Raw genomic sequence first — 26,040 nt, 5'->3', positions numbered from 1 at the left:
TTCTCTGGACGGCTTTGCAGTGAGCTCCAGGCACTGAGAAGAGCTTTCTGTAAACGGGAAGCCTGGCCCAGCCTGGCAGGCCGAACGGGCCCTTGGAGGAGGACACAGCACAAGGGGCCAAAGCACGGTGCGGTGGTGCAGGAGGATGGGAGGGGTTCTGGGGCCGAGGCCTCAACCTGTTGGCGTCTGTGCTCCTGGATCGCCCCCTGCTGGGTGTCCAGCAGACTGCAGAGGCCAGTGGGACCGGTTCTGACCTCAGATGTCTTCATCCACTCTGGCATTTTCTGGGTACCTACCGTGCGCCAGCCCTACAGGGCACAGTAGACAACCTGTCTGCCTTTGCCTGGCTGATCCAGGTCAGCGCTGTCTAACTGAAGTATAATGTGAGCCACAGATTTATTCATAAACTTTTTAGCAGCCACATTAGAAAAGTAAAAATGTTTTAGATCTTAAATATGTATTTATTTCAACATGTAATCGATATAAGAATTATTAACAAAATATTTTATATTCTTCTTTCGCATTTCGTCTTCGGGATCTGGTGTGTACTTTACGCCTCCAGCACGTCTCCGTTCAGGCCAGCCACAGTTCAGGAGCCCAGTGGCCACATGTGGCCGGTGGCCATCGTACTGGACGGCACAGCTCTGGCCTTCCCCCCCAGATCCACCATATTCTGACTCCGTCACTCCCCCAGGCCCTCGGGGAGTTTGCTGGGCGTTGCTGGGCGTGGAGGGGCTCGATCCTCCCGGAGCTCCCCGCTGGGGGCAAAATCTACATTTAGAGTTTAAGACCTCACACTCCAGTCCTCTGCTTCCTTCTCCCCCACCCAGGTCAGGTGCATTCTCAGCACCTGCTGCAACCCCCCTCCCCACCCGCAGCCCTCGCAGCTGCTCAGAAGCACCTTCCCTGCCCCCGCCCCCCAGAGGTACGATTTCATTGGTCAGGGGGAGGGGCCAGGCATCCGCACTTTTTAAAAAGCTCCTTAGGTAATTCTAATAGTATCTAGGTAGAAAACCACTGGGCTAGTACCCTGCTACTGCTTGGCCTTTTCATCCCCCCACACCCCTTTGGGAAGTCAGCTGGACCCTGGGGCTTAGGCTCATTCTCTAGGTGGGGAAACTGAGGCCCAGGGAGCGGAAAAAGCTACACATGGATTTCAGCTGGAGGGAAACGTGAATTCATTCCACCCATCCATCCTTCAATTATAATTTGATAAAATAAGTGTTATCACTCTTACTTTACAGATGAAAGAACTGAGACTCAGGGAAGTTGAGGAACTGGCCTAAGACCACATAGTATGTGGTATTCAAACCATCCTCAAAACTCATGCTGGACACTGGTTCCAGAACCTAACTTTTTTTTTTTTTTTTTGGCTGTACGCGGGCCTCTCACTGTTGTGGCCTCTCCCGTTGCGGAGCACAGGCTCCGGACGCACAGGCTCAGCGGCCACGGCTCACGGGCCCAGCCGCTCCGCGGCACGTGGGATCCTCCCGGACCGGGGCACAAACCCGCGTCCCCTGCATAGGCAGGCGGACTCTCAGCCACTGAGCCAGCAGGGAAGCCCCAGAACCTAACTTTTAGACTCGAGCAGGAAAATCCCCTCCCAGATGCTAGACTTCATACTTCTGTTAATACAATCACACTTGCTTTTTTTCCCCACCCACAGGTGGGTTTAACTGGGGTCATCCAGGCTTGTGCTCTGTGGTTCCTGAGTTCGCCAAGGGCAGACCCCCACTTCAAGGCCCTGTCTAACGCCCATCCTCTACTCCCCTCCCCAGGACTGGCGCCATCCACGTTGGGGACCGTATCCTGGCCATCAACAGCGTCAGCCTCAAGGGCAGGCCACTGAGTGAGGCCATCCACCTCTTGCAGGTGGCTGGTGAGACCGTCACCCTGAAGATCAAGAAGCAGCTAGACCGTGAGCCTCACCCCGCACCTGGGTGCCGTCCAGCCCATTTAGGAAGAGAGATCCCTCGGCCTGTGTGGCAAGCTTCGTGAGGCCCCACCTCACTGAATTGTTGCTCGCCCCCCTCAGTTTCCCCTGAAGTGGTCCCCCATGCTTTGGTAGGGAGTGGATGGAGGCTGAGCTTTAGAGCCTGCCTTCTAATCTGGGCTCCCCCGCTGCTCACCACGTGACCTTGGGCGTGCTGTGCAGCCGTTCTGAGCCTCAGTTTTCACATCCCTGAAATGGGTTTGCCTGTCGGCGTGCCTCCCACCTCACCTGTCAGCTTGCCCAGCAGGAGGCTCAGGGAGCCCAGGGCCTGAGTTCCCGGACCAGGCCGAGGTGGGGAAGCTGAGGCTGCTTGAGCAGCTCTGTCTCCAAGGTCAGAAGCCAGTGGCAGTGACACCCGCTTTTCCTCCCAGGCCCCCTCCTACCCCGCAAATCGGGCAGCCTCAGCGAAGCCAGCGATGCAGATGAGGACCCGCCAGAAGCGCTGAAAGGCAGCCTGCCGGCAGCCCGACCCTCGTCCACCGTGCCCAGTGTGGACAGCGCAGTGGAGTCCTGGGGCAGCCTGGCCACTGAGGGTGGCTTTGGGGGCCCAGGTAACACCTCGGGGCCCTGGACAAGCACCGTGTTCTCCGTGGGCCTTTGTAGGGGCTGTTCCCCTTCCTAACCCTTCTTCCTGCTCCCCTTCTGCTAGCCCCATCCTTCAGGGACGCTTCCTGAAGGCAGACATGATTGGGCCCCGTTAGCCATCCTGAGGGCCCCTCACTCCTGAGAGTGTGGACTGCAGGCCTTCCCGGGCTTTGATCGGCGTCCCCAGCACTGCAGGTGCCCGTGCAGATCCGCCCCCATGAGGCCTGGGACCAAGTGGTCTTACTTCTGCCTCCTTCATTCCCAGCCCGGTGGCCAGCACACAGCAAGTGCTCGGTGCCGATTGCATCCCAATGAAGACAGGAAGGCAGAAATCCCCCTCCCACCCCATCCTCTGAGACCCTCTTGGGTGGACACCCCCAGGGCGCCCCCAAGGACACAAGCTCCCCTGCCCGTGCGTGTTGAGACCCATGGGTGCCCTTGGGGGGGCACCTGAATCTGGTGGCTGGCCTTCTGGCCTCTGAGACCCAGAACCGCAGGGACTCCCCAAGGCCCAGCTCAGGGAGTAGTGGAGTGAGGCCTCTAGGTAGCCTCGGGTGGCCCTCGGCCCTGGTCCTCACTCACTGGATGTCTGCCCGACCTCAGTCTCAGCTCCTCCATCTCCAGAAGTGGGTCAGCATCTCTCAGCATCAACCCCTGGGGCAAGACTTTCAGAGCTCCCCGTGGCAGGGAGAAGGGGATGGTTAACAGCGGACCTCCCTCTCAGGCAGGAGTCGGCCAAGCCGAGCCCCGTGGAGCTGGGACAGGATCCTGGAGCCCCAGCATTAACTATGCTGTTGATCAGGAGATCCAGGGGGTTCTGGCGTAGGGGTCCAGGTGGCAGGGGTCCTCAGGGGACTCTGGGTACTCAGGCAGGCCCAGAGAGGGCAAAGACCTCTCCTGGGCCACCCAGCACAGCTAGAGATGGGGCAGGAAGGAGGGCAAGCTAAGGGCACAGAGAGGATATAGGCGCCCGCTCTGTCCACCTGCCAGGTTCCTACACTCCACAGGCGGCAGCCCGGGGCGTGACCCCCCAGGAGTGGCGGTGCAGCCGGCTGAGAAGCAGTCCCCCACCCACCGAGCCCCGGAGGACGAGCTACACCCCAGCCCCCGCCGACGAGAGCTTCCCCGAGGAGGAAGAGGACGAGGACTGGGAGCCACCAGCTAGGTCTGTGGTGGGGACTCCACGAGGGAGACCGGCTCGCCCTCTTGGCTCGGACGGGCGCGGGGAGCCGGTCCCTGCGCCGGGGCGGTGGGCGGGTCTCGCGTGGCCTCGGGAGGGCACCTCCTGGGAGAGGAGAGGAAGCGTGGGGCAGAGCCGTCTCAGAAGGCCGAGGCGGGGGACGGGCGCGCTGGCCGCAGGGCACAGCAGGGGCAAAGGCGGGAGGCTGGAGAGGCAGCCTGGCGGGCCCTCCCCGCGCCTGGCGCTCAGCCGTCCCCAGACACTGGGGGCTCTCGGACCCACACCCTCCCGACTTGGCCCGGACTGTGCTGGCCTCCTGCGGGGGCCCTCGGGTCATGGCCACGAGCGCCCGCCCTGGGCCGGGGACACGGTGGTTTCTGTGGTGAATTCAGACGCTCCTGCGGGGAGCCCACCCGGTGGAGAAAGGCTTGGCGTCCCCAGCTCGGCGAGGTATCCAGTGGCTGCTCACACGCTCGCCATAAGCGACCCTCAGCTCCTTAAGGACGGGGCCTCCACCTTATTCACCTCCAGAGCCCTGTGCCCGGGAGCGGGCCTGGCTCAGAACGTTTGGGGAACTGACTTGAATGGAGCAAATGGTCTGCAGTCTCAGCCTTCTCATCTCTGAAATGGGAAGGGAAGGAGGCACCTAATTTGCATCACTGTCCTGGCGGCTCCCTGTGAGAGGAAAGCCTGCGTGCCTTCTTGCGAGAGAGTGCTTGGCACACCACAGCACACCTGATAACGTCCAGGGCTTTGTAGACGGCAAAGGGCTTTGTCAACAGTGAAGCGTGAAAACCTGGCTTGTTGCCGTTCTGCTGAGACCCGATTTTAGAGCTGATAACGGGCCATACGTCCTGTGATGGAAGTTATAGGGTGGCACAGCCCTTTCCCCAGCCCTAATATTCCATCGGCTCCATCCATCTGTGTCCTTGCCGGCTCCAGCTCTGTCCCTGTCCTGTCCTGCAATGCCTTGTGTCTGGGTGGGGCCTGGGACTGTCCTCTGGGGCTGCACCATGGATCTCCTGTCTGTCTGTCTGTCTGTCCGTCTGTCTCTCTTCCCAGGCGTCCTGTGTCACCGCTCTCCACCCCGTCTCATCTGCCCCTGTTCTAGCTGGCCATCGACAGTCCTGGTTGCCCCTAACTGCGTCTTCCCCCCATTCCGTGTCACCAACCACCGCCCCGGGGCCCCGGCACTGCCACCGAGGACGCCTGCCTTCCTGCCCGCCCGCCCGCCCACCCAGTGGCCCCTTGAGCCCAACGCAGGGCCCCAGGGCCCAGAAGACTCCTGAGGCCCCAGCCCGCCCGCCAGGAGCTGACGCTCTCTGGTTCCTACGTTACAGCCCCGCCCCTGGCCCCGCCTGCGAGGAGGGCTTCTGGCGCATGTTCGGGGAAGCCCTTGAAGACCTGGAGTCATGTGGCCAGTCGGAGCTGCTGAGGGAGCTGGAGGTATGCCCTGCACCCCCGCCCAGGCCCCCGTGGGAGGTGGCACGTTGACGGCATTGTGCACTTGTGTAACGCGTACAAGGGTACCCTCCTGGCACCCTCCGTGTAAAGGTGCCTTCACGTGCGTACAGACTGTGGATGGACCCGCGTGCAAGTGTGACCGAGAGCGCGGTGCTGCGGCACGTTAACGGGGGTGTGTGCACACGTGAGCATGTTTGGCATGAGACGACGTGTGTGCGCGCACGCGGGGGAGTACGCTCGGGCACGCACAGTGCCGAGTACCGTCCGAACACGTGTGTCCGTGCGCGCGTTTGGATGCATAAGGGCGGTTTTGGGGTGTGTGTGTGCATGTCGTTAGCATGCCCAGAAGAAGCTTGTGGCTGTCAGCATCAGTAACGAACGGCACGGGACGCGAGAGGCCGAGAGGTGAGTGTGGCTTTCTGTGAGGTCAGCCTTGCCCACCATGGAAAAGGCTGCCTGGGGAGACCTGGGGAGCATCTTACTGGGTCAAGTCTGTAGCTCCTTCATATTCTGAGAGCAGTCACTTACACTCCGTTTATCTGTGCTTTTGCCCTATTTTTGTTCCTAAAATTATGGATTGAGCCTTTTTTTCCCCTCTATCAGCCTTGCTAATCACTAGGCTCATCAAAGAACCAAGTTTTGTTTTTGTTAACTGTGTCTCATGTTTCATTGTTTCCTATCTTACTCTTTCTTATGTCTAGCTTCGATATTCCCTTCCTTGTACTTTATTTGTGTTTAAATCCTGATACTTTTCCTGGTTTCTTAACTCCTTAGTCTTCAGTCTTTCTTGCTCCCTAACATCGTGCATTTAAAGATAGGAATTTACCTGTAAGCACCTACCTGCCTCCCACAGGGTTTTAAGTTGTACGTTTATGGTCTACTCAATTCCTAATACTGTCCTCTGGGGCTGCACCATGGATCTCCCCCCGCCTGTCTGTCCCTCTTCCCAGGCGTCCTGTGTCACCGCTCTCCACCCCATGTCATCTGCCCCTGGTCTAGCTGGCCCCTGACAGTCCCGCTTGCCCCTAACTGCCTCTTCCCCCCATTCCGTGGCACCAACCACCGCCCCGGGGCCCCAGCACTGCCACCGAGGACGTGCTGCAGGGTTAAGCCTCTGCCCTCCCAGCCCCATCTGGTGCACCCTCTCAAATGCAGGGCCTCTGTCCACATCTGTCCATTGCTGGGCTTTTGCACACGCTGTTTCCTCTTCCTGCCGGGGACTCTCCTTCCTCCCCATTTCTTGCTCATCTTTCAGATCTCGGCTCTGGAAGCTTCCCTGATCCCTCATCCTGACCAGGTTCACTGTCCCAGCCTCTCACACTCTGTGTACCCTGGCCTCTGTGACATGTACTGCCATGTGTAATTTCATCTTCTTTGTTTTTGTGACTAGCAAGTTAGCAGAGTGGTTAAGACCCTCGACCCTGGAGCCAGACTCTGAGTTCAAATGTTACTATTTCTAAGCCTCAGTTTCCTGATCTGTAAAATGGGCGGGGGGATGTTATTTGCCTGGCTCATAATATTGTAGAGCATAAAATGAGCTCTGTGTGTAAAGTGCTTGGAACTGAGTCCAAGGCAGTATAAGTGGTAATAATTCAGTGCCAGTGATTATTGTCCTGGTTGCTCAGCACTGGGCTCAGAGCCTTAGCAGGGCAGGGACCTCATCTATTCTGTTCACCATTGTGACCTCGAAGGCGGGCACACAGTAGGTGTCCATAGATGCTGACCGCACACAGAGCAGGAAGCGGCTGAGTGAAGAGCTGTGTCCCTACAGGCATCCATCATGACAGGCACGGTGCAGAACGTGGCCCTCGAGGGCAGGCCTGGCCACCGGCCCTGGAGGAGGAACCAGGAGATACGAGCTTCCCCGGAAGAAATGCAGGACGTGCTGCTGCCGACACCCTTGGAGATGCACAAGGTGGGCGCTGGGGGAGCGCAGGAGGCCTGGATGCGTGTCCTGATGCCATGGGTATTCGCCATAGCTCCAGATGGGCCCCGCCCCTCTCTGGGCTTCATTCTCCTCCACCAGTAAAACACAGATTTTATAGAACGTAGAGTTTTCCAGAACTCCTGCCATTTGGGTGATACACACACACACACACACACACACACACACACACTTGTGATACTTTAAGTAGACTCACTTTTTCCCCACTTAAGTTATCGTGTGCGTGTATAATATAAAGGGTTATAATATGTGTGTGTATACGTGTGTGTGTGTGTGTGTGCATATCAGTACGTTAACTGAGAGGCCAGCATTTTTGCCATCTATAGGCTACTGTCTAGGAAAACAAAACACAGAAGAGAAAAAAGACCTCTCGGCCCTTAACAACCTTCAGAAGGCCCTGAGCCTGAAGCCAGCTCTTTGGTGGACGGGGAGATGGGAAGTGTCACAGGGTGGTGAAAATACACGGCCACCCCACTGAGACTTGCTCCTGGGATGGAAGCAGGAAGATTGAAAAAGAACTGAGAGGAACTCCTTTTCCTACAGCTTCCACTGTGACTGAGTGCTGTAGATGCAGGGTCAGCGGAGGTGGAGGGGAGGGGGTGCTCCAGAAGCCAAGGCTTGGGCGCGATGCCGAGGCAGTAACACATGTGGAAGAGCAGCCAGGTGGGCTAGGCTGGGTCCTGGAGGCATCAGACGTCAGACCAAGGGGCCCGGGCAACTGTGGGAGGCTACGGGGAAAGGCCGGGGCTCCAGAGGTCTCCTCCTCCTCCTGTTCCCAGGTGACACTGCACAAGGACCCTGTACGGAGTGACTTTGGTTTTAGTGTCTCAGATGGCCTCCTGGAGAAGGGCGTCTATGTCCACACCGTGCGTCCTGACGGGCCAGCTCAACGTGGGGGTCTCCGGCCCTTTGACAGGCTCCTCCAGGTAATGCCGGGGGGTGGCGGCACTATCGATGGAGCGGCCTTTCCTAGCCCCACGGTGGGGAGAAAAAAGCCCGACTTCTACCTGGGCTGAGTGGCCTGGAGCAGCTTGCCTCCCCTCTCTGAGCCCCAGGTTTCTTTTTTCTAAAAAAATAACCCTTTATTTTTTAGAGATTTGTTTATTTATATTTATTTATTTATTTTTGGCTGTGTTGAGTCTTGGTTGCTGCGCACGGGCCTTCTCCAGTTGCGGTGAGTTGGGGCTACTCTTCGTTGTGGTGCTTGGGCTTCTCATTGCAGTGGCTTCTCTTGCTGTGGAGCACGGGCTCCAGGTGCGCAGGCTTCCGTAGTTGTGGCTCGCGGGCCCAGCTGCTCCGTGGCGTGTGGGATCTTCCCGGACCAGGGCTCTAACCCATGTCCCCTGCACTGGCAGGTGGATTCTTAACCACTGCGCCACCAGGGAAGCCCTGAGCCCCAGGTTTCTCACCTGAGAGAAGGGAATGACAACACAGTCGTATTGGTGAGGTTAGGCTAAGTTATGCTGCAGGAACAAACAATCCCAAATCTCAGTGGTTTAATAGACATGAACATTTATTTATCACTTACAGGGTATGTCCACTGTGGGCCAGTGTGGGCCTCGCTCCACCTGGACTGGTGGAGGCTCCATCCTCTAGTAAATGCCTCAGACTCCATGGCAACTAAGTCATGTGATCTCACTAACAGCAAGGGAGCCTGGGAAATGTGAGTGGGCAGATAGAAGCTGTGGGGCGTCCCTGGCACACCCTTTCCCATGCCCCGCATTCTAGGCAGGAGGCTCAGCGTGTGGTCTGCTTGTGATGTTAAAAAATGGAGACAGTCTCTAGGTCCATCCACGTCTCTGCAAATGGCAAAATTTCGTTCCTTTTTATGGCTGAGTACTATTCCATTGTATATATGTACCACATCTTCTTTATCCATCTCTCTGTTGGTGGACATTTAGGTTGCTTCCATGACCTGGCTATTGTAAATAGTGCTGCAGTGAACATTGGGGTGCATGTATCTTTCAGAATCATGGTCTTCTCTGGGTATATGCACAAGAGTGGGATTGCTGGGTCATATGGTAACTCTATTTTTAGTTTTTTAAGGAACCTCCATGCTCTTCTCCATAGTGGCTGTATCAATTTACATTCACACCAACAGTGTAAGAGGGTTCTCTTTTCTCTGCACCTTCTCTGGCATTTATTGTTTGTAGATTTTTTGGTGATGGCCATTCCGACTGGTGAGAGGTGGTACCTCATTGTAGTTTTTTTTTTTTATACAGCAGGTGCTTATTAGTCATGAATTTTATACACATCACTGAATACATGTCAATCCCAATCACACAATTCATCACACCACCACCACCACCTCCCCGCTGCTTTCCCCCCTTGGAGTCCATACATTTGTTCTCTACATCTCTGTCTCAATTTCTGCCCTGCAAACTGGTTCATCTGTACCATTTTTCTAGGTTCCACATATATGTGTTAATATACGATATTTGTTTTTCTTTCAGACTTACTTCACTCTGTATGACAGTCTCTAGATCCATCCACATCTCAACAAATGACCCGATTTCGTTCCTTTTTTGGCCGAGTAATATTCTGTTGTATATATGTACCACATCTTCTTTATCCATTCGTCTGTCAATGGGCACTTAGGTTGCTTCCATGACCTGGCTATCGTAAATAGTGCTGCAGTAAACATAGGGGTGCATGTGTCTTTTTAAATTATGGTTTTCTCTGGGTATATGCCCAGTAGTGGGATTGCTGGGTCATATGGTAATTCTATTTTTAGTTTTTTAAGGAACCTCCATACTGTTCTCCATAGTGGCTGTATCAATTTACATTTCCCACCAACAGTGCAAGAGTGTTGCCTTTTATCCACACCCTCTCCGGCATTTGTTGTTTGTAGATTTTCTGATGATGCCCATTCTAACTGGTGTGAGGTGATACCTCACTGTAGTTTTGATTTGCATTTCTCTAATAATTAGTGATGTTGAGCAGCTTTCCATGTGCTTCTTGGCCATCTGTATGTTGTCTTTGGAGAAATGTCTATTTAGGTCTTCTGCCCATTTTTGGATTGCGTTGTTTGTTTTTTAAATATTGAGCTGCATGAGCTGTTTATATACTTTGGAGATTAATCCTTTGTCCATTGATTCATTTGCAAATATTTTCTCTCAATCTCAGGGTTGTCTTTTCGTCTTGTTTATGGTTTCCTTTGCAGTGCAAAAGCTTTTAAGTTTCATTAGGTCCCATTTGTTTATTTTTGTTTTTATTTTCATTTGATATTCCTGTGATTATGTCAAAGAGTGTGCTGCCTATGTTTTCCTCTAAGAGTTTTATAGTGTCCAGCCTTACATTTGGGTCCTTAATCCATTTTGAGGTTTTTTTGTGTGTATGGTGTTAGAGAATGTTCTAGTTTCCTTCTATTACATGTAGCTGTCCAGTTTTCCCAGCACTACTTATTGGAGAGGCTGTCTTTTTTCCATTGTATATTCTTGCCCCCTTTGTCATAGGTTAGTTGATCATAGGCATGTGGATTTATCTCTGGGATTTCTGTCCTGTTCCATTGATCTATATTTCTGTTTTTGTGCCAGTACCATACTGTCTTGATTACTGTAGCTTTGTAGTATAGTTTGAAGTCTGGGAGCCTAATTCCTTCAGCTCCATTTTCTTTCTCAAGATTGCTTTGGCTATTTGTGGTCTTTTGTGTTTCCATACAAGTTGTACAATTTTTTGTTCTGTGAAAAATGCTATTGGTAATTTGACAGGAATTGCATTGAATCTGTAGATTGCTTTGGGTAATATAGTCATTTGCACAATATTGATTGTTTCAATCCAAGAACATGGTATATCTCTCCATCTGTTTGTGTCATCTTTGATTTCTTTCATCAGTGTCTTATAGTCTTCTGAGTACAGGTCTTTTGCCTCCTTAGGTAGGTTTATTCCTAGAGACTGTCATATAGAGTGAAGTAAGTCAGAAAGGAAAAAACAAATATCGTATATTAACACATATATGTGGAATTTAGAAAAAAGGTAGAGATGAACCTATTTGTAAAACAGAAATAGACACACAGATGTATAAAACAAACATATGGACACCAAGTGGGGAGGGGGATGAGATGGATTGGGAGATTGGGATTGATGTATGTACAGTACTGTATATGAAGTAGATGGCTGGTGAGGGCCTACTGCATAGCATGGGGAAAAACAGGTCCAATCTGTTTGCAGGACATATATTAAGTTAACCTTAAAAATGCATTCCAGTATACATGAGGTACAGACAAATACTGTTTGACTCCACTTACATGAGGTATCTAGAATAGCCAAATTCATATAGTCAGAAAGTACACTGGTAGATGCCAGGGACCAGTGGCTGGGGGGGATTTGGGAGTTCGTGTTTAATGGGGACAGAGTTTCAGTTCAGGAAGGTGAAAAATTCCGGAGCTGGATGTTGGCGAGAGCTGTACGACAGTGTGAATGCACTTAGTGCCGCTGAGCTCTACAGTTAAATATGGTTAAAATAGTATGGTTTATATTATGTGACTTTTACCACGATAAAAAAAAATTTTTTTTAATTAGTAAAATAAGATTTTTCAGATGAGGAAAAAAAATGGAGACAAGCAGGTGCTGGAGGGTAAAGGATGCATGGGAGGGTTGAAAGACTGAAATGAGAGTGCCCTCCTCTGTGTGTGTGTTCAGACTCGCCCTGTGTCTGGGCTGGGCAGAGTCTGTATTTGAGGAAATTTTCACCCACCTCAGCCCAGGCGGAGCTGACGCCATCTGCCCCACGGCTGTGCACGTACAGGTCAACCACGTCCGCACGTGGGATCTTGACTGCTGTCTGGCGGTGCCGCTCCTGGCCGAGGCGGGCGATGTCGTGGAGCTGGTCGTCAGCCGCAACCCGCTGACCCAGAGCGGCCGGGCCCCACGAGCACCGGGCCCCAGAGGCCCACGGATGCTGTGAAGTCAGCATGTGGTCTGGACCCCTGGGAAGATCCTGGCGCCCGCACCTGCAGCCAGGCTGAGGAAGCGGCCACCCACTCGTCCCGCTGTCATCGGGCAGGCTCGGACCAGACGCTTCTCCATCGTCCCTCTGTCATCGGGCAGGCTCGGACCAGACGCTTCTCCGTCTCCTGTTGTCTGCGGTAACCGGGGCCGGGCCCAGTTGCGGTGATATCGAGGTCTTTCTCCAGCTGGGCCCCCAAGATGCCCAGTGCAGGGCCTGCCAAGTAGGGGTCAAGGCAGGCCGCTCAGCTGGGAGTACAGGGGCTGCCCCAGGTCCCTCCAGAACCCCTGGGAAGAGCGTCTAGTGCGGGCACAGGTCCGCTCTACGCAAGGAGCGTTCTCCCAGAAGAGCTATGGAGCCTGAGTGGCTGTGAGGGAGGAGTGAGCGCCCTGTCTCAGGAGGTGAGCAAGGCGCGACCTGATCCCACCTGTGCGGCTGCAGGCAGGGGTCATGCGGGCTCAGGTGGTTGGTGTCGCCCGGCGGAGCACTTAGGGGGAGGGTGGGGGCTACTTCGTCTGGACAGCCTCCCACCAGGAAGGAGGCTGCTCAGCAGAAGAGGCCAGCTGCTTCCCTTCTCCAGAGTCTGGTGTTCAGGTCTCACCAGCATCCCCACTTAGGAGACTCTGAACTGGGGTGTCTGGATTCCCCGGAAGCCCAGGCCCTTTGAGGGGTTCTTAAATTTCTGAGGCTCTGGTCGAAGCCTCTGTAGTTTGAGACCGCAGTTCTGGGCCCATTGGGCAAGCTTGGTGTCAGGCTTTGGGCGGTCAGCCCCTCCTGCTGCTTTAGTAGGACGTGTGGCCACTGGGCCATAGGAGGACACCCATCTTAGCCCGGGCTGCTCCGGGCAGGTGGGAGTCATTGCAGGACAAAAGACCCAGGGGGTTCCATTCAGCGGCTATTACAGTGAAGATGGGAAAACCGTGGAAATAAATAGGATATGTAAGATGATCGAGCTCCTAGCCAAATAAATCAGTGGAGGAGGAGAGAGAAGCAGAGCCGGACAGACAGACAGGTAGGGGAGACAGGCCATTCTTTCTCACGCCCAGCAGCGACAGTGTCCAAAGTGGTCATTCAAGGAAGTTGATTCTCACTTGAAATCTGGAAGCACCAGCATCCCTTAAAATCGCTTTCCTCATTTTCTGCAGTCCAGAAACCCTTTTGGTTTTGAGAAGGGCCCAGGGTCTCCACCTGGTGGTCTGGGCTGTGGCACCTGAGATGGAGGTGGGCAGAAAGGATTCCGCCAGGTCTTGGGACCTGTTCTGCCCCTGCCCAGCTCTTAACAGGGTCTCAGGAAAACAGGGGGTGCCCACGCCCACTTTCACCCTCCTCTACCCCTGAATCCCCTGGAGGCCTGGCAAAGGCTCTTCCACTCAAGGGACTCGACAGGGAGTCAAGACGTCTCTTTCCTTTCACCCTGGGTCACTGCTCGTTGCTGGGTGAACCCCTCTGGTCTGACCCCCTCTGGACAATTAAGGGGTTGACAGTCTCTGAGCAGGTACTGGCCTGCCTGTCAGGGCAGAACCATCTCTGCCCGCTGGGCTTGGGCAAGCTACGCTCGACAGCAGCCGAGGAAGATGCATCCTGAGCCTGAACAGTTTTCTGCCCTCCTCGGGCTGAGGCCTCTGCGATTACCCCAGACGTATGCAACCAGGCCCGGCAGGTGGATCTCCTGGCCACGCCGGCCTTCTCATATGCAATATTCCTCTGTCTTCTCATGGGGATTGTTCACCCCAGAATTGACACCTCCTGACACCTGTCCCCCAGTGAGTGTCCTGCCTGCCTATGCATTTTGGGTACAGCCCCTGGGACATGCCCCTTCCACCCCCTAAAAGCTGTATTTTTCTCTGGCTGAGATTGGAGCATATTCCTTGTAAAGTATTTTTCTACATGGGGTTTTCTTAGGGCTCTCGGGAAGCACAACATGCCAAGGGGTGGCACTGTAAAGGCCACTTGGGGTCTCCTTGGGGCCCACGTGTACATTTGCCCTACCGACTTGCAGGGGGCGGGGGGTGCTGTTGGGATGACCTTTTTAAATAAAATTATTTAAAAGCACTTGGTTTAGTGTGTCTTCTTTTTAAAACAAACAAGCAAAAAAAACGTAGGCTGGTGATACCTATCTAATTACCCATGACACTTTCCACAAAACTAGGACAAATAATCCTAAAATTCCTATCGAACCACAAAAGACCCAGCATTGCCAAAGTAATCCTGAGGACATAGAACAAAACTGGAGGGATAACCCTCCCAAACTTTACACGATACTACAAAGCTACAGTAATCAAAACAGCATGGTATTGGCACAAAATGGACATATGGATCAATGGAACAGAATAGAAAGCCCAGAAAAAAACCCACACACTTATGGTCAATTAATTTTCGACAGAGAAGGTAAGAATATATGATGGAGAAAGACAGTCTATTCAGCAAGTAGTGCTGGGAAAGTCAGACAGCTGCATGGAAATCAATCGATCAATGACATTAGAACACTCCCTTACGCCACGCACAAAAATAAACTCAGACTGGCTTAAATATGAGACATGACACTACAAAACTCCTAGAAGAGAACACAGGCAAAATATTCTCTGACATACAACATAACAATGTTTTTATAGGCCAGTCTCCCAAAGCAATAGAAATAAAAGGAAGAGCAAAGAAATAGGACATAAGCAAAACTTGAAAGCATTTGCGCAGCAAAGGAAAACATACACAAAACGAAAAGACAACTTGAGATGGGGAGAAGATATTTGGAAATGATCTCATGACAAAGTCTTAATTTCCAAAATATACAAACAGCTTATAAAAAAATCAACAACCAAAAAATCAATACAAAATAGGAAGACAAACATTTCATAAAGAATACGTACAGATGGTCAACAGACACGTGAAAAGATGCTCAACATCACTAGTTGTTAGAGAAATGCAAGTCAAAACTACAAAGAACTGCCACTTCACTACAGTCACAATGGCTATCATGAAAAAGTCCACAAATTCTAAATGCTGCTGACAGTGTGGAGAAAAGAATCCTCCTAAACTGTTCGTGGGAATGAACACTGGTAACAGCCACCATAAAGGGCCGTATCAAAATTTCTATAAAACTAAAAGGAGAGCTACCCTACGTTCCAGCAGTCCCACATGGGGGTGTATTTCTGGAGAACTCCATGACTGAAGAAGACACATGCACCCCACTGTCGATTGCATCACTATTTACAATAGCCAAGACACAAAAAACAACCAAAATACCAAAATACAGATGAATGGATAAAGATGTGGTACCTGTGTACAATGGACTCTTAGCCATAAACGAGAACTAACTAATGCCAATGGAAGAAACATGAATGATCACAGACTAAGAGAAGTCAGTCAGAGGAAGACATATAGCATATGACATCACTTATAGCTGGAATCTAAAAAAATGATACAAATGAACTTATTTACACAACAGACTCACAGATTTTAAAAAACAAACTTAGGATTCCCAAACAGGAAAGCTCAGGGGAAGAAATAAATACCGACTTTTAGATTAACGTATACACAATAATATACAACAAATAATGAACAAGGACTTACTGTACAGCAAAGGGAAGTCTACTCAACGTTCTGCAAAATCCTGTATGGGAAACAAAACAAAAAAGGATATAACTATACGAATAAATGAATCAGGTTACTGTACACCTACAACAAACCCACATTGTAAATCAACTATATACCAACATACCATAAATGTTAAAAAACAAAAGAAAAGAAATGCCTACTACATTCCCCTCCGGCCTGGGTGATCCAGGCTGGTATTGAGGAGGCTTGCGTCCCAAAGCTGGACTGAAGTGGAGGTGGGAGAGCAGGAGACGACGTGCCCACAAAGGAGAATCCCAAAGAGCTACACTGTCTGTCACTTCTCCATGGAATCACGATCAGCTGCAGGAGGGGCCTCCGACAGTTAAACGAAGCCGAGTGCACCCAAACCGTGGCGGAACGTCTGGGCTGCAGGAGATTCCAAAAGTGACCGAGCCTCCACGGCTGCTGCCGGTGGAGTTCCCACGTCCAGCCTCCTTGCCAGGACTCACCCCACCTGCACACCGCAGCACCCCCAGCAGGGTGCTTTAGCCAGGGTTCGGAATTTTCGGGGCGTGAAGCTTAACGGGGAAGAGATAGGGACACACAGGCCCTTGGGTGTTGCCTCTGGCACCTTCCCCTCTAATTCACAGCCCAGTAAGATGAATTTTCTTAAAGCTTTTGGTTGCCAAAGAGCCAGAGTTGGGCACGAAGAAATGCTGCCGCCTTGTGGACGTTTCCCGCAACAACACCTTTACAACCGGTGCCTGAGGGCACCTCATATTCACAAAGCCTGTGGGGCTTTTAGTGACACGTGTCCTCCAAAATGACCTGGGTTAGGTAACAGAAGAAAAATTCCATCCCAAACACACAGACTTTCAAGAAGCCAAATTTCAAAAGGGAAAGTTTACTCACACTGTTTAAGAAATAATAATTCACACCACGACAAGATGCAGAGCATGGCTCATTATTGGACAGATGCAAATGCAAAGTGTAACGAGGCATCGCCTCCCAGCAGGCAGAGTGGCCAACATCAGCAAGTCTACAAACAATCGATGGGGACTGAGTGTGGAGAAAAGGGAACCTTCCCACTCGGTGACTGGAAATGTCCTTTGATAACCGCCACTAGAAAACACTGTATCCCAGTTCCTAGAAAACTAAAGAGAAAGAGTCGCTACACTTCTGCAGTCCACTACTGGGCGTTACTCGGGAAAATGCATAATTCAAAAAGACACATGCACCCCAACGTTCATTTCGGGACTATTTACAATCGTCAAGACAAAACACTAGGTACATTACATGTGTAAGTGAATCAGCTTGCTGTGCACCTACACCAAACACCACTTTGGAAATCAACTCTAGTGCCACATAACATCAGAATTAAGCTAAAAAAGAAAGTACAAGGAAAGAATTGGGTACGCTTTCTGGCTCTGGCCTCGGTGATATGCGCTGGTGTCACATCACCGCAGCCTGAGCAGCCTAGGGTCCCAAGGGTGCACTGAGGCGGAGCGCAGAGACGTGCGTAGGATGTGTCTGCAAAGGCACCCCCTTGAAGCTGTAGTGTCTCTGCCTTTCTGGGTGGAACCAAAACTTCGGAATCTAGGTGGGCCCTCCTAGAGCTGAAAGGAAGCCGAGTGCACCCAAACCGTGGCGGAACGTCTGGGCTGCAGGAGACTCCAAAAGTGACCGAGCCTCCACGGCTGCTGCCGGTGGAGTTCCCACGTCCAGCCTCCTTGCCAGGACTCACCCCACCTGCACACCGCAGCACCCCCAGCAGGGTGCTTTAGCCAGGGTTCGGAATTTTCGGGGCGTGAAGCTTAACGGGGAAGAGATAGGGACACACAGGCCCTTGGGTGTTGCCTCTGGCACCTTCCCCTCTAATTCACAGCCCAGTAAGATGAATTTTCTTAAAGCTTTTTTTTGGTTGCCAAAGAGCCAGAGTTGGGCACGAAGAAATGCTGCCGCCTTGTGGACGTTTCCCGCAACAACACCTTTACAACCGGTGCCTGAGGGCACCTCATATTCACAAAGCCTGTGGGGCTTTTAGTGACACGTGTCCTCCAAAATGACCTGGGTTAGGTAACAGAAGAAAAATTCCATCCCAAACACACAGACTTTCAAGAAGCCAAATTTCAAAAGGGAAAGTTTACTCACACTGTTTAAGAAATAATAATTCACACCACGACAAGATGCAGAACATGGCTCATTATTGGACAGATGCAAATGCAAAGTGTAACGAGGCATCGCCTCCCAGCAGGCAGAGTGGCCAACATCAGCAAGTCTACAAACAATCGATGGGGACTGAGTGTGGAGAAAAGGGAACCTTCCCACTCGGTGACTGGAAATGTCCTTTGATAACCGCCACTAGAAAACACTGTATCCCAGTTCCTAGAAAACTAAAGAGAAAGAGTCGCTACACTTCTGCAGTCCACTACTGGGCGTTACTCGGGAAAATGCATAATTCAAAAAGACACATGCACCCCAACGTTCATTTCGGGACTATTTACAATCGTCAAGACAAAACACTAGGTACATTACATGTGTAAGTGAATCAGCTTGCTGTGCACCTACACCAAACACCACTTTGGAAATCAACTCTAGTGCCACATAACATCAGAATTAAGCTAAAAAAGAAAGTACAAGGAAAGAATTGGGTACGCTTTCTGGCTCTGGCCTCGGTGATATGCGCTGGTGTCACATCACCGCAGCCTGAGCAGCCTAGGGTCCCAAGGGTGCACTGAGGCGGAGCGCAGAGACGTGCGTAGGATGTGTCTGCAAAGGCACCCCCTTGAAGCTGTAGTGTCTCTGCCTTTCTGGGTGGAACCAAAACTTCGGAATCTAGGTGGGCCCTCCTAGAGCTGAAAGGAAGCCGAGTGCACCCAAACCGTGGCGGAACGTCTGGGCTGCAGGAGACTCCAAAAGTGACCGAGCCTCCACGGCTGCTGCCGGTGGAGTTCCCACGTCCAGCCTCCTTGCCAGGACTCACCCCACCTGCACACCGCAGCACCCCCAGCAGGGTGCTTTAGCCAGGGTTCGGAATTTTCGGGGCGTGAAGCTTAACGGGGAAGAGATAGGGACACACAGGCCCTTGGGTGTTGCCTCTGGCACCTTCCCCTCTAATTCACAGCCCAGTAAGATGAATTTTCTTAAAGCTTTTGGTTGCCAAAGAACCAGAGTTGGGCACGAAGAAATGCTGCCGCCTTGTGGACGTTTCCCGTAACAACAACATTACAAGCGGCGTTTCAGGGCAACTCGTATTTACGAAGCCTGTAGGGCTTTTAATGACACGTGTCCTCAAAAATGACCTGGGTTTGTAATCGAAAAAATATTCGAAACACACAGACTTTCAAGAAACCAAATCTCAAGAGGGAAAGGTTACTCACACTGTTTAAAAAACAAAACATTACACACCACGACAAGATGCAGAACATCGCTCATTATTGGAGAAATAAAAATCCAAAGTGTAACGAGGCATCGCCTCCCAGCAGGCAGAGTGGCCAGCCTCAAAAAGTCTACAAACAATCGATGGGGACTGAGTGTGGAGAAAAGGGAACCTTCCTGCCGCCAGCCGCGGCGGGTCCTCAAAGTGCAGCAACAACCGACGAGAGGGGGTAGGGAACGGAACGCACCAAGGTACGGGATCAGAAGGGCACAGACAACTGATGGTTGCAAGGCAAGCTTAGTAACAAAGCATAGCCGTCTATATCCCCCTAAAGCAGGGAATTTGCTTCGTCACGCCTTATCGGCATCAGCTGGTTGATTGGCTTCTCGGCTTCTCCCTCAAAGGCACCAATTTCCCCTCCAGGGTTGCTTTTCCTAGCTTGAGGGAACAACCAGGGACTCCCAGTAACTGAGCAGGTCCCTGGAGCGATTTGGCCAAAGGCCATCTCCTTTTGTACGTTCATACCATCAAGTCCAGGATGCAGACCAAGGAGAGGACAGTCGGGCCCTGAGGCTTATGAGGGTCTTGATGGCGCCTTCCTCAGAGGGCAATGCTCGCCACACCTTCCCACTGGGTGAGTGGAAACGTACATTGGTAACCGCCACTAGAAAGCGCTGTATCCCAGTCCCTAAAAAACTAAGGAGAATGCGACCCTATATTTCTGCTGTCCCACTCCTGTGCGTCCGCCTGCCGATGCAGGGGACACGGGTTCGTGCCCCGGTCCGGGAGGATCCCACGTGCCGCGGAGCGGCTGGGCCCGTGAGCCATGGCCGCTGAGCCTGTGCGTCCGGAGCCTGTGCTCCGCAACGGGAGAGGCCACAACAGTGAGAGGCCCGTGGACCGCAAAAAAAAAAAAAAAAAAAAGAAAACACATGCACCCCAACGTTCATTGCCGCACTATTTACAATCGCCAAGACACAGAAACTACCAAATAGTCCAGCGAGTGATGAATACATAAAAAGGAGGTGCCACGTGTGTACAAGGGCCTGTTAGTCAGCCAGGAAAAAGAATGAAATAATGCCCTGAGAAGCACTATGGGTGAACCAGGGATGCCAAAACACTGAGTGAAGTCAGTCAGACAGAGGAGGACCAGTATCATATGAGAGCACTTACAGGAGGAACGGAAACATACATACAACTGAACTAGTTACAAACCAGAAGCAGACTCAGCGACTTTCAAAATACACCTAGGGTTACCAACAAAGAAAGGTGGCGAGGAGATACAAGTCAGGCGGTTCGCATGGAACCGTACGCAGTAACCTACCTATAAACACGTACATAAAACACGCGCTCGGCAAGGACTACCGTACAACACCAGGACCTCTACTCGACGTTCTGCAATAACCTATGTGGAAAAGGAACCCGCAAAACACTAGGTATATTACATGTGTAAGTGAATCAGCTTGCTGTGCACCTACACCAAACACCACTTTGGAAATCAACTCTAGTGCCACATAACATCAGAATTAAGCTAAAAAAGAAAGTACAAGGAAAGAATTGGGTACGCTTTCTGGCTCTGGCCTCGGTGATATGCGCTGGTGTCACATCACCGCAGCCTGAGCAGCCTAGGGTCCCAAGGGTGCACTGAGGCGGAGCGCAGAGACGTGCGTAGGATGTGTCTGCAAAGGCACCCCCTTGAAGCTGTAGTGTCTCTGCCTTTCTGGGTGGAACCAAAACTTCGGAATCTAGGTGGGCCCTCCTAGAGCTGAAAGGAAGCCGAGTGCACCCAAACCGTGGCGGAACGTCTGGGCTGCAGGAGACTCCAAAAGTGACCGAGCCTCCACGGCTGCTGCCGGTGGAGTTCCCACGTCCAGCCTCCTTGCCAGGACTCACCCCACCTGCACACCGCAGCACCCCCAGCAGGGTGCTTTAGCCAGGGTTCGGAATTTTCGGGGCGTGAAGCTTAACGGGGAAGAGATAGGGACACACAGGCCCTTGGGTGTTGCCTCTGGCACCTTCCCCTCTAATTCACAGCCCAGTAAGATGAATTTTCTTAAAGCTTTTGGTTGCCAAAGAGCCAGAGTTGGGCACGAAGAAATGCTGCCGCCTTGTGGACGTTTCCCGCAACAACACCTTTACAACCGGTGCCTGAGGGCACCTCATATTCACAAAGCCTGTGGGGCTTTTAGTGACACGTGTCCTCCAAAATGACCTGGGTTAGGTAACAGAAGAAAAATTCCATCCCAAACACACAGACTTTCAAGAAGCCAAATTTCAAAAGGGAAAGTTTACTCACACTGTTTAAGAAATAATAATTCACACCACGACAAGATGCAGAACATGGCTCATTATTGGACAGATGCAAATGCAAAGTGTAACGAGGCATCGCCTCCCAGCAGGCAGAGTGGCCAACATCAGCAAGTCTACAAACAATCGATGGGGACTGAGTGTGGAGAAAAGGGAACCTTCCCACTCGGTGACTGGAAATGTCCTTTGATAACCGCCACTAGAAAACACTGTATCCCAGTTCCTAGAAAACTAAAGAGAAAGAGTCGCTACACTTCTGCAGTCCACTACTGGGCGTTACTCGGGAAAATGCATAATTCAAAAAGACACATGCACCCCAACGTTCATTTCGGGACTATTTACAATCGTCAAGACAAAACACTAGGTACATTACATGTGTAAGTGAATCAGCTTGCTGTGCACCTACACCAAACACCACTTTGGAAATCAACTCTAGTGCCACATAACATCAGAATTAAGCTAAAAAAGAAAGTACAAGGAAAGAATTGGGTACGCTTTCTGGCTCTGGCCTCGGTGATATGCGCTGGTGTCACATCACCGCAGCCTGAGCAGCCTAGGGTCCCAAGGGTGCACTGAGGCGGAGCGCAGAGACGTGCGTAGGATGTGTCTGCAAAGGCACCCCCTTGAAGCTGTAGTGTCTCTGCCTTTCTGGGTGGAACCAAAACTTCGGAATCTAGGTGGGCCCTCCTAGAGCTGAAAGGAAGCCGAGTGCACCCAAACCGTGGCGGAACGTCTGGGCTGCAGGAGACTCCAAAAGTGACCGAGCCTCCACGGCTGCTGCCGGTGGAGTTCCCACGTCCAGCCTCCTTGCCAGGACTCACCCCACCTGCACACCGCAGCACCCCCAGCAGGGTGCTTTAGCCAGGGTTCGGAATTTTCGGGGCGTGAAGCTTAACGGGGAAGAGATAGGGACACACAGGCCCTTGGGTGTTGCCTCTGGCACCTTCCCCTGTAATTCACAGCCCAGTAAGATGAATTTTCTTAAAGCTTTTTTTTGGTTGCCAAAGAGCCAGAGTTGGGCACGAAGAAATGCTGCCGCCTTGTGGACGTTTCCCGCAACAACACCTTTACAACCGGTGCCTGAGGGCACCTCATATTCACAAAGCCTGTGGGGCTTTTAGTGACACGTGTCCTCCAAAATGACCTGGGTTAGGTAACAGAAGAAAAATTCCATCCCAAACACACAGACTTTCAAGAAGCCAAATTTCAAAAGGGAAAGTTTACTCACACTGTTTAAGAAATAATAATTCACACCACGACAAGATGCAGAACATGGCTCATTATTGGACAGATGCAAATGCAAAGTGTAACGAGGCATCGCCTCCCAGCAGGCAGAGTGGCCAACATCAGCAAGTCTACAAACAATCGATGGGGACTGAGTGTGGAGAAAAGGGAACCTTCCCACTCGGTGACTGGAAATGTCCTTTGATAACCGCCACTAGAAAACACTGTATCCCAGTTCCTAGAAAACTAAAGAGAAAGAGTCGCTACACTTCTGCAGTCCACTACTGGGCGTTACTCGGGAAAATGCATAATTCAAAAAGACACATGCACCCCAACGTTCATTTCGGGACTATTTACAATCGTCAAGACAAAACACTAGGTACATTACATGTGTAAGTGAATCAGCTTGCTGTGCACCTACACCAAACACCACTTTGGAAATCAACTCTAGTGCCACATAACATCAGAATTAAGCTAAAAAAGAAAGTACAAGGAAAGAATTGGGTACGCTTTCTGGCTCTGGCCTCGGTGATATGCGCTGGTGTCACATCACCGCAGCCTGAGCAGCCTAGGGTCCCAAGGGTGCACTGAGGCGGAGCGCAGAGACGTGCGTAGGATGTGTCTGCAAAGGCACCCCCTTGAAGCTGTAGTGTCTCTGCCTTTCTGGGTGGAACCAAAACTTCGGAATCTAGGTGGGCCCTCCTAGAGCTGAAAGGAAGCCGAGTGCACCCAAACCGTGGCGGAACGTCTGGGCTGCAGGAGACTCCAAAAGTGACCGAGCCTCCACGGCTGCTGCCGGTGGAGTTCCCACGTCCAGCCTCCTTGCCAGGACTCACCCCACCTGCACACCGCAGCACCCCCAGCAGGGTGCTTTAGCCAGGGTTCGGAATTTTCGGGGCGTGAAGCTTAACGGGGAAGAGATAGGGACACACAGGCCCTTGGGTGTTGCCTCTGGCACCTTCCCCTCTAATTCACAGCCCAGTAAGATGAATTTTCTTAAAGCTTTTGGTTGCCAAAGAGCCAGAGTTGGGCACGAAGAAATGCTGCCGCCTTGTGGACGTTTCCCGCAACAACACCTTTACAACCGGTGCCTGAGGGCACCTCATATTCACAAAGCCTGTGGGGCTTTTAGTGACACGTGTCCTCCAAAATGACCTGGGTTAGGTAACAGAAGAAAAATTCCATCCCAAACACACAGACTTTCAAGAAGCCAAATTTCAAAAGGGAAAGTTTACTCACACTGTTTAAGAAATAATAATTCACACCACGACAAGATGCAGAACATGGCTCATTATTGGACAGATGCAAATGCAAAGTGTAACGAGGCATCGCCTCCCAGCAGGCAGAGTGGCCAACATCAGCAAGTCTACAAACAATCGATGGGGACTGAGTGTGGAGAAAAGGGAACCTTCCCACTCGGTGACTGGAAATGTCCTTTGATAACCGCCACTAGAAAACACTGTATCCCAGTTCCTAGAAAACTAAAGAGAAAGAGTCGCTACACTTCTGCAGTCCACTACTGGGCGTTACTCGGGAAAATGCATAATTCAAAAAGACACATGCACCCCAACGTTCATTTCGGGACTATTTACAATCGTCAAGACAAAACACTAGGTACATTACATGTGTAAGTGAATCAGCTTGCTGTGCACCTACACCAAACACCACTTTGGAAATCAACTCTAGTGCCACATAACATCAGAATTAAGCTAAAAAAGAAAGTACAAGGAAAGAATTGGGTACGCTTTCTGGCTCTGGCCTCGGTGATATGCGCTGGTGTCACATCACCGCAGCCTGAGCAGCCTAGGGTCCCAAGGGTGCACTGAGGCGGAGCGCAGAGACGTGCGTAGGATGTGTCTGCAAAGGCACCCCCTTGAAGCTGTAGTGTCTCTGCCTTTCTGGGTGGAACCAAAACTTCGGAATCTAGGTGGGCCCTCCTAGAGCTGAAAGGAAGCCGAGTGCACCCAAACCGTGGCGGAACGTCTGGGCTGCAGGAGACTCCAAAAGTGACCGAGCCTCCACGGCTGCTGCCGGTGGAGTTCCCACGTCCAGCCTCCTTGCCAGGACTCACCCCACCTGCACACCGCAGCACCCCCAGCAGGGTGCTTTAGCCAGGGTTCGGAATTTTCGGGGCGTGAAGCTTAACGGGGAAGAGATAGGGACACACAGGCCCTTGGGTGTTGCCTCTGGCACCTTCCCCTGTAATTCACAGCCCAGTAAGATGAATTTTCTTAAAGCTTTTTTTTGGTTGCCAAAGAGCCAGAGTTGGGCACGAAGAAATGCTGCCGCCTTGTGGACGTTTCCCGCAACAACACCTTTACAACCGGTGCCTGAGGGCACCTCATATTCACAAAGCCTGTGGGGCTTTTAGTGACACGTGTCCTCCAAAATGACCTGGGTTAGGTAACAGAAGAAAAATTCCATCCCAAACACACAGACTTTCAAGAAGCCAAATTTCAAAAGGGAAAGTTTACTCACACTGTTTAAGAAATAATAATTCACACCACGACAAGATGCAGAACATGGCTCATTATTGGACAGATGCAAATGCAAAGTGTAACGAGGCATCGCCTCCCAGCAGGCAGAGTGGCCAACATCAGCAAGTCTACAAACAATCGATGGGGACTGAGTGTGGAGAAAAGGGAACCTTCCCACTCGGTGACTGGAAATGTCCTTTGATAACCGCCACTAGAAAACACTGTATCCCAGTTCCTAGAAAACTAAAGAGAAAGAGTCGCTACACTTCTGCAGTCCACTACTGGGCGTTACTCGGGAAAATGCATAATTCAAAAAGACACATGCACCCCAACGTTCATTTCGGGACTATTTACAATCGTCAAGACAAAACACTAGGTACATTACATGTGTAAGTGAATCAGCTTGCTGTGCACCTACACCAAACACCACTTTGGAAATCAACTCTAGTGCCACATAACATCAGAATTAAGCTAAAAAAGAAAGTACAAGGAAAGAATTGGGTACGCTTTCTGGCTCTGGCCTCGGTGATATGCGCTGGTGTCACATCACCGCAGCCTGAGCAGCCTAGGGTCCCAAGGGTGCACTGAGGCGGAGCGCAGAGACGTGCGTAGGATGTGTCTGCAAAGGCACCCCCTTGAAGCTGTAGTGTCTCTGCCTTTCTGGGTGGAACCAAAACTTCGGAATCTAGGTGGGCCCTCCTAGAGCTGAAAGGAAGCCGAGTGCACCCAAACCGTGGCGGAACGTCTGGGCTGCAGGAGACTCCAAAAGTGACCGAGCCTCCACGGCTGCTGCCGGTGGAGTTCCCACGTCCAGCCTCCTTGCCAGGACTCACCCCACCTGCACACCGCAGCACCCCCAGCAGGGTGCTTTAGCCAGGGTTCGGAATTTTCGGGGCGTGAAGCTTAACGGGGAAGAGATAGGGACACACAGGCCCTTGGGTGTTGCCTCTGGCACCTTCCCCTCTAATTCACAGCCCAGTAAGATG

At 51.7% G+C, this 26,040-nt stretch overlaps 2 protein-coding genes across 9 annotated transcripts in view; one reads left to right on the top strand and one right to left on the bottom strand.

Moving 5' to 3' along the window:
- GRIP2 (glutamate receptor interacting protein 2) overlaps nt 1-14,167 on the top strand; it is a 121,171-nt gene extending 107,004 nt beyond the window's left edge. For 5 of the 8 annotated variants that reach the window (XM_067043363.1, XM_067043362.1, XM_067043366.1 and 2 more), the window contains 7 exons: nt 1,779-1,918; nt 2,365-2,544; nt 3,569-3,743; nt 5,099-5,204; nt 6,994-7,137; nt 7,947-8,093; nt 11,915-14,167. In XM_067043363.1, coding sequence (XP_066899464.1) covers nt 1,779-1,918; nt 2,365-2,544; nt 3,569-3,743; nt 5,099-5,204; nt 6,994-7,137; nt 7,947-8,093; nt 11,915-12,073 — 1,051 coding nt within the window. In that variant the 3' untranslated portion in view covers nt 12,074-14,167. Of the gene's footprint in view, nt 1-1,778; nt 1,919-2,364; nt 2,545-3,568; nt 3,744-4,820; nt 4,957-5,098; nt 5,205-6,993; nt 7,138-7,946; nt 8,094-11,914 lie in introns of those variants that run through there. The other 3 variants (XR_010842455.1, XM_067043365.1, XM_067043368.1) reach the window with 3 other exon arrangements.
- Nucleotides 8,295-26,040, bottom strand: part of SLC6A6 (solute carrier family 6 member 6) — a 166,626-nt gene continuing 148,880 nt past the window's right edge. Inside the window, exons 16-18 of the mRNA XM_067043369.1 lie at nt 15,683-15,722; nt 11,864-12,331; nt 8,295-8,576 (exon numbers count right to left, since the gene is read on the bottom strand). Of these exons, the coding sequence (XP_066899470.1) occupies nt 15,701-15,722 (22 nt within the window). The 3' untranslated portion in view covers nt 8,295-8,576; nt 11,864-12,331; nt 15,683-15,700. The remainder of the gene's footprint in view (nt 8,577-11,863; nt 12,332-15,682; nt 15,723-26,040) is intronic.

This window comes from Kogia breviceps, chromosome 10, assembly GCF_026419965.1.
Source record: "Kogia breviceps isolate mKogBre1 chromosome 10, mKogBre1 haplotype 1, whole genome shotgun sequence".
Lineage (NCBI taxonomy): Eukaryota > Metazoa > Chordata > Mammalia > Artiodactyla > Physeteridae > Kogia > Kogia breviceps.
Note: the sequence above shows the minus strand (reverse complement) of the source record. Positions and strands in the feature narration are given on the sequence as shown.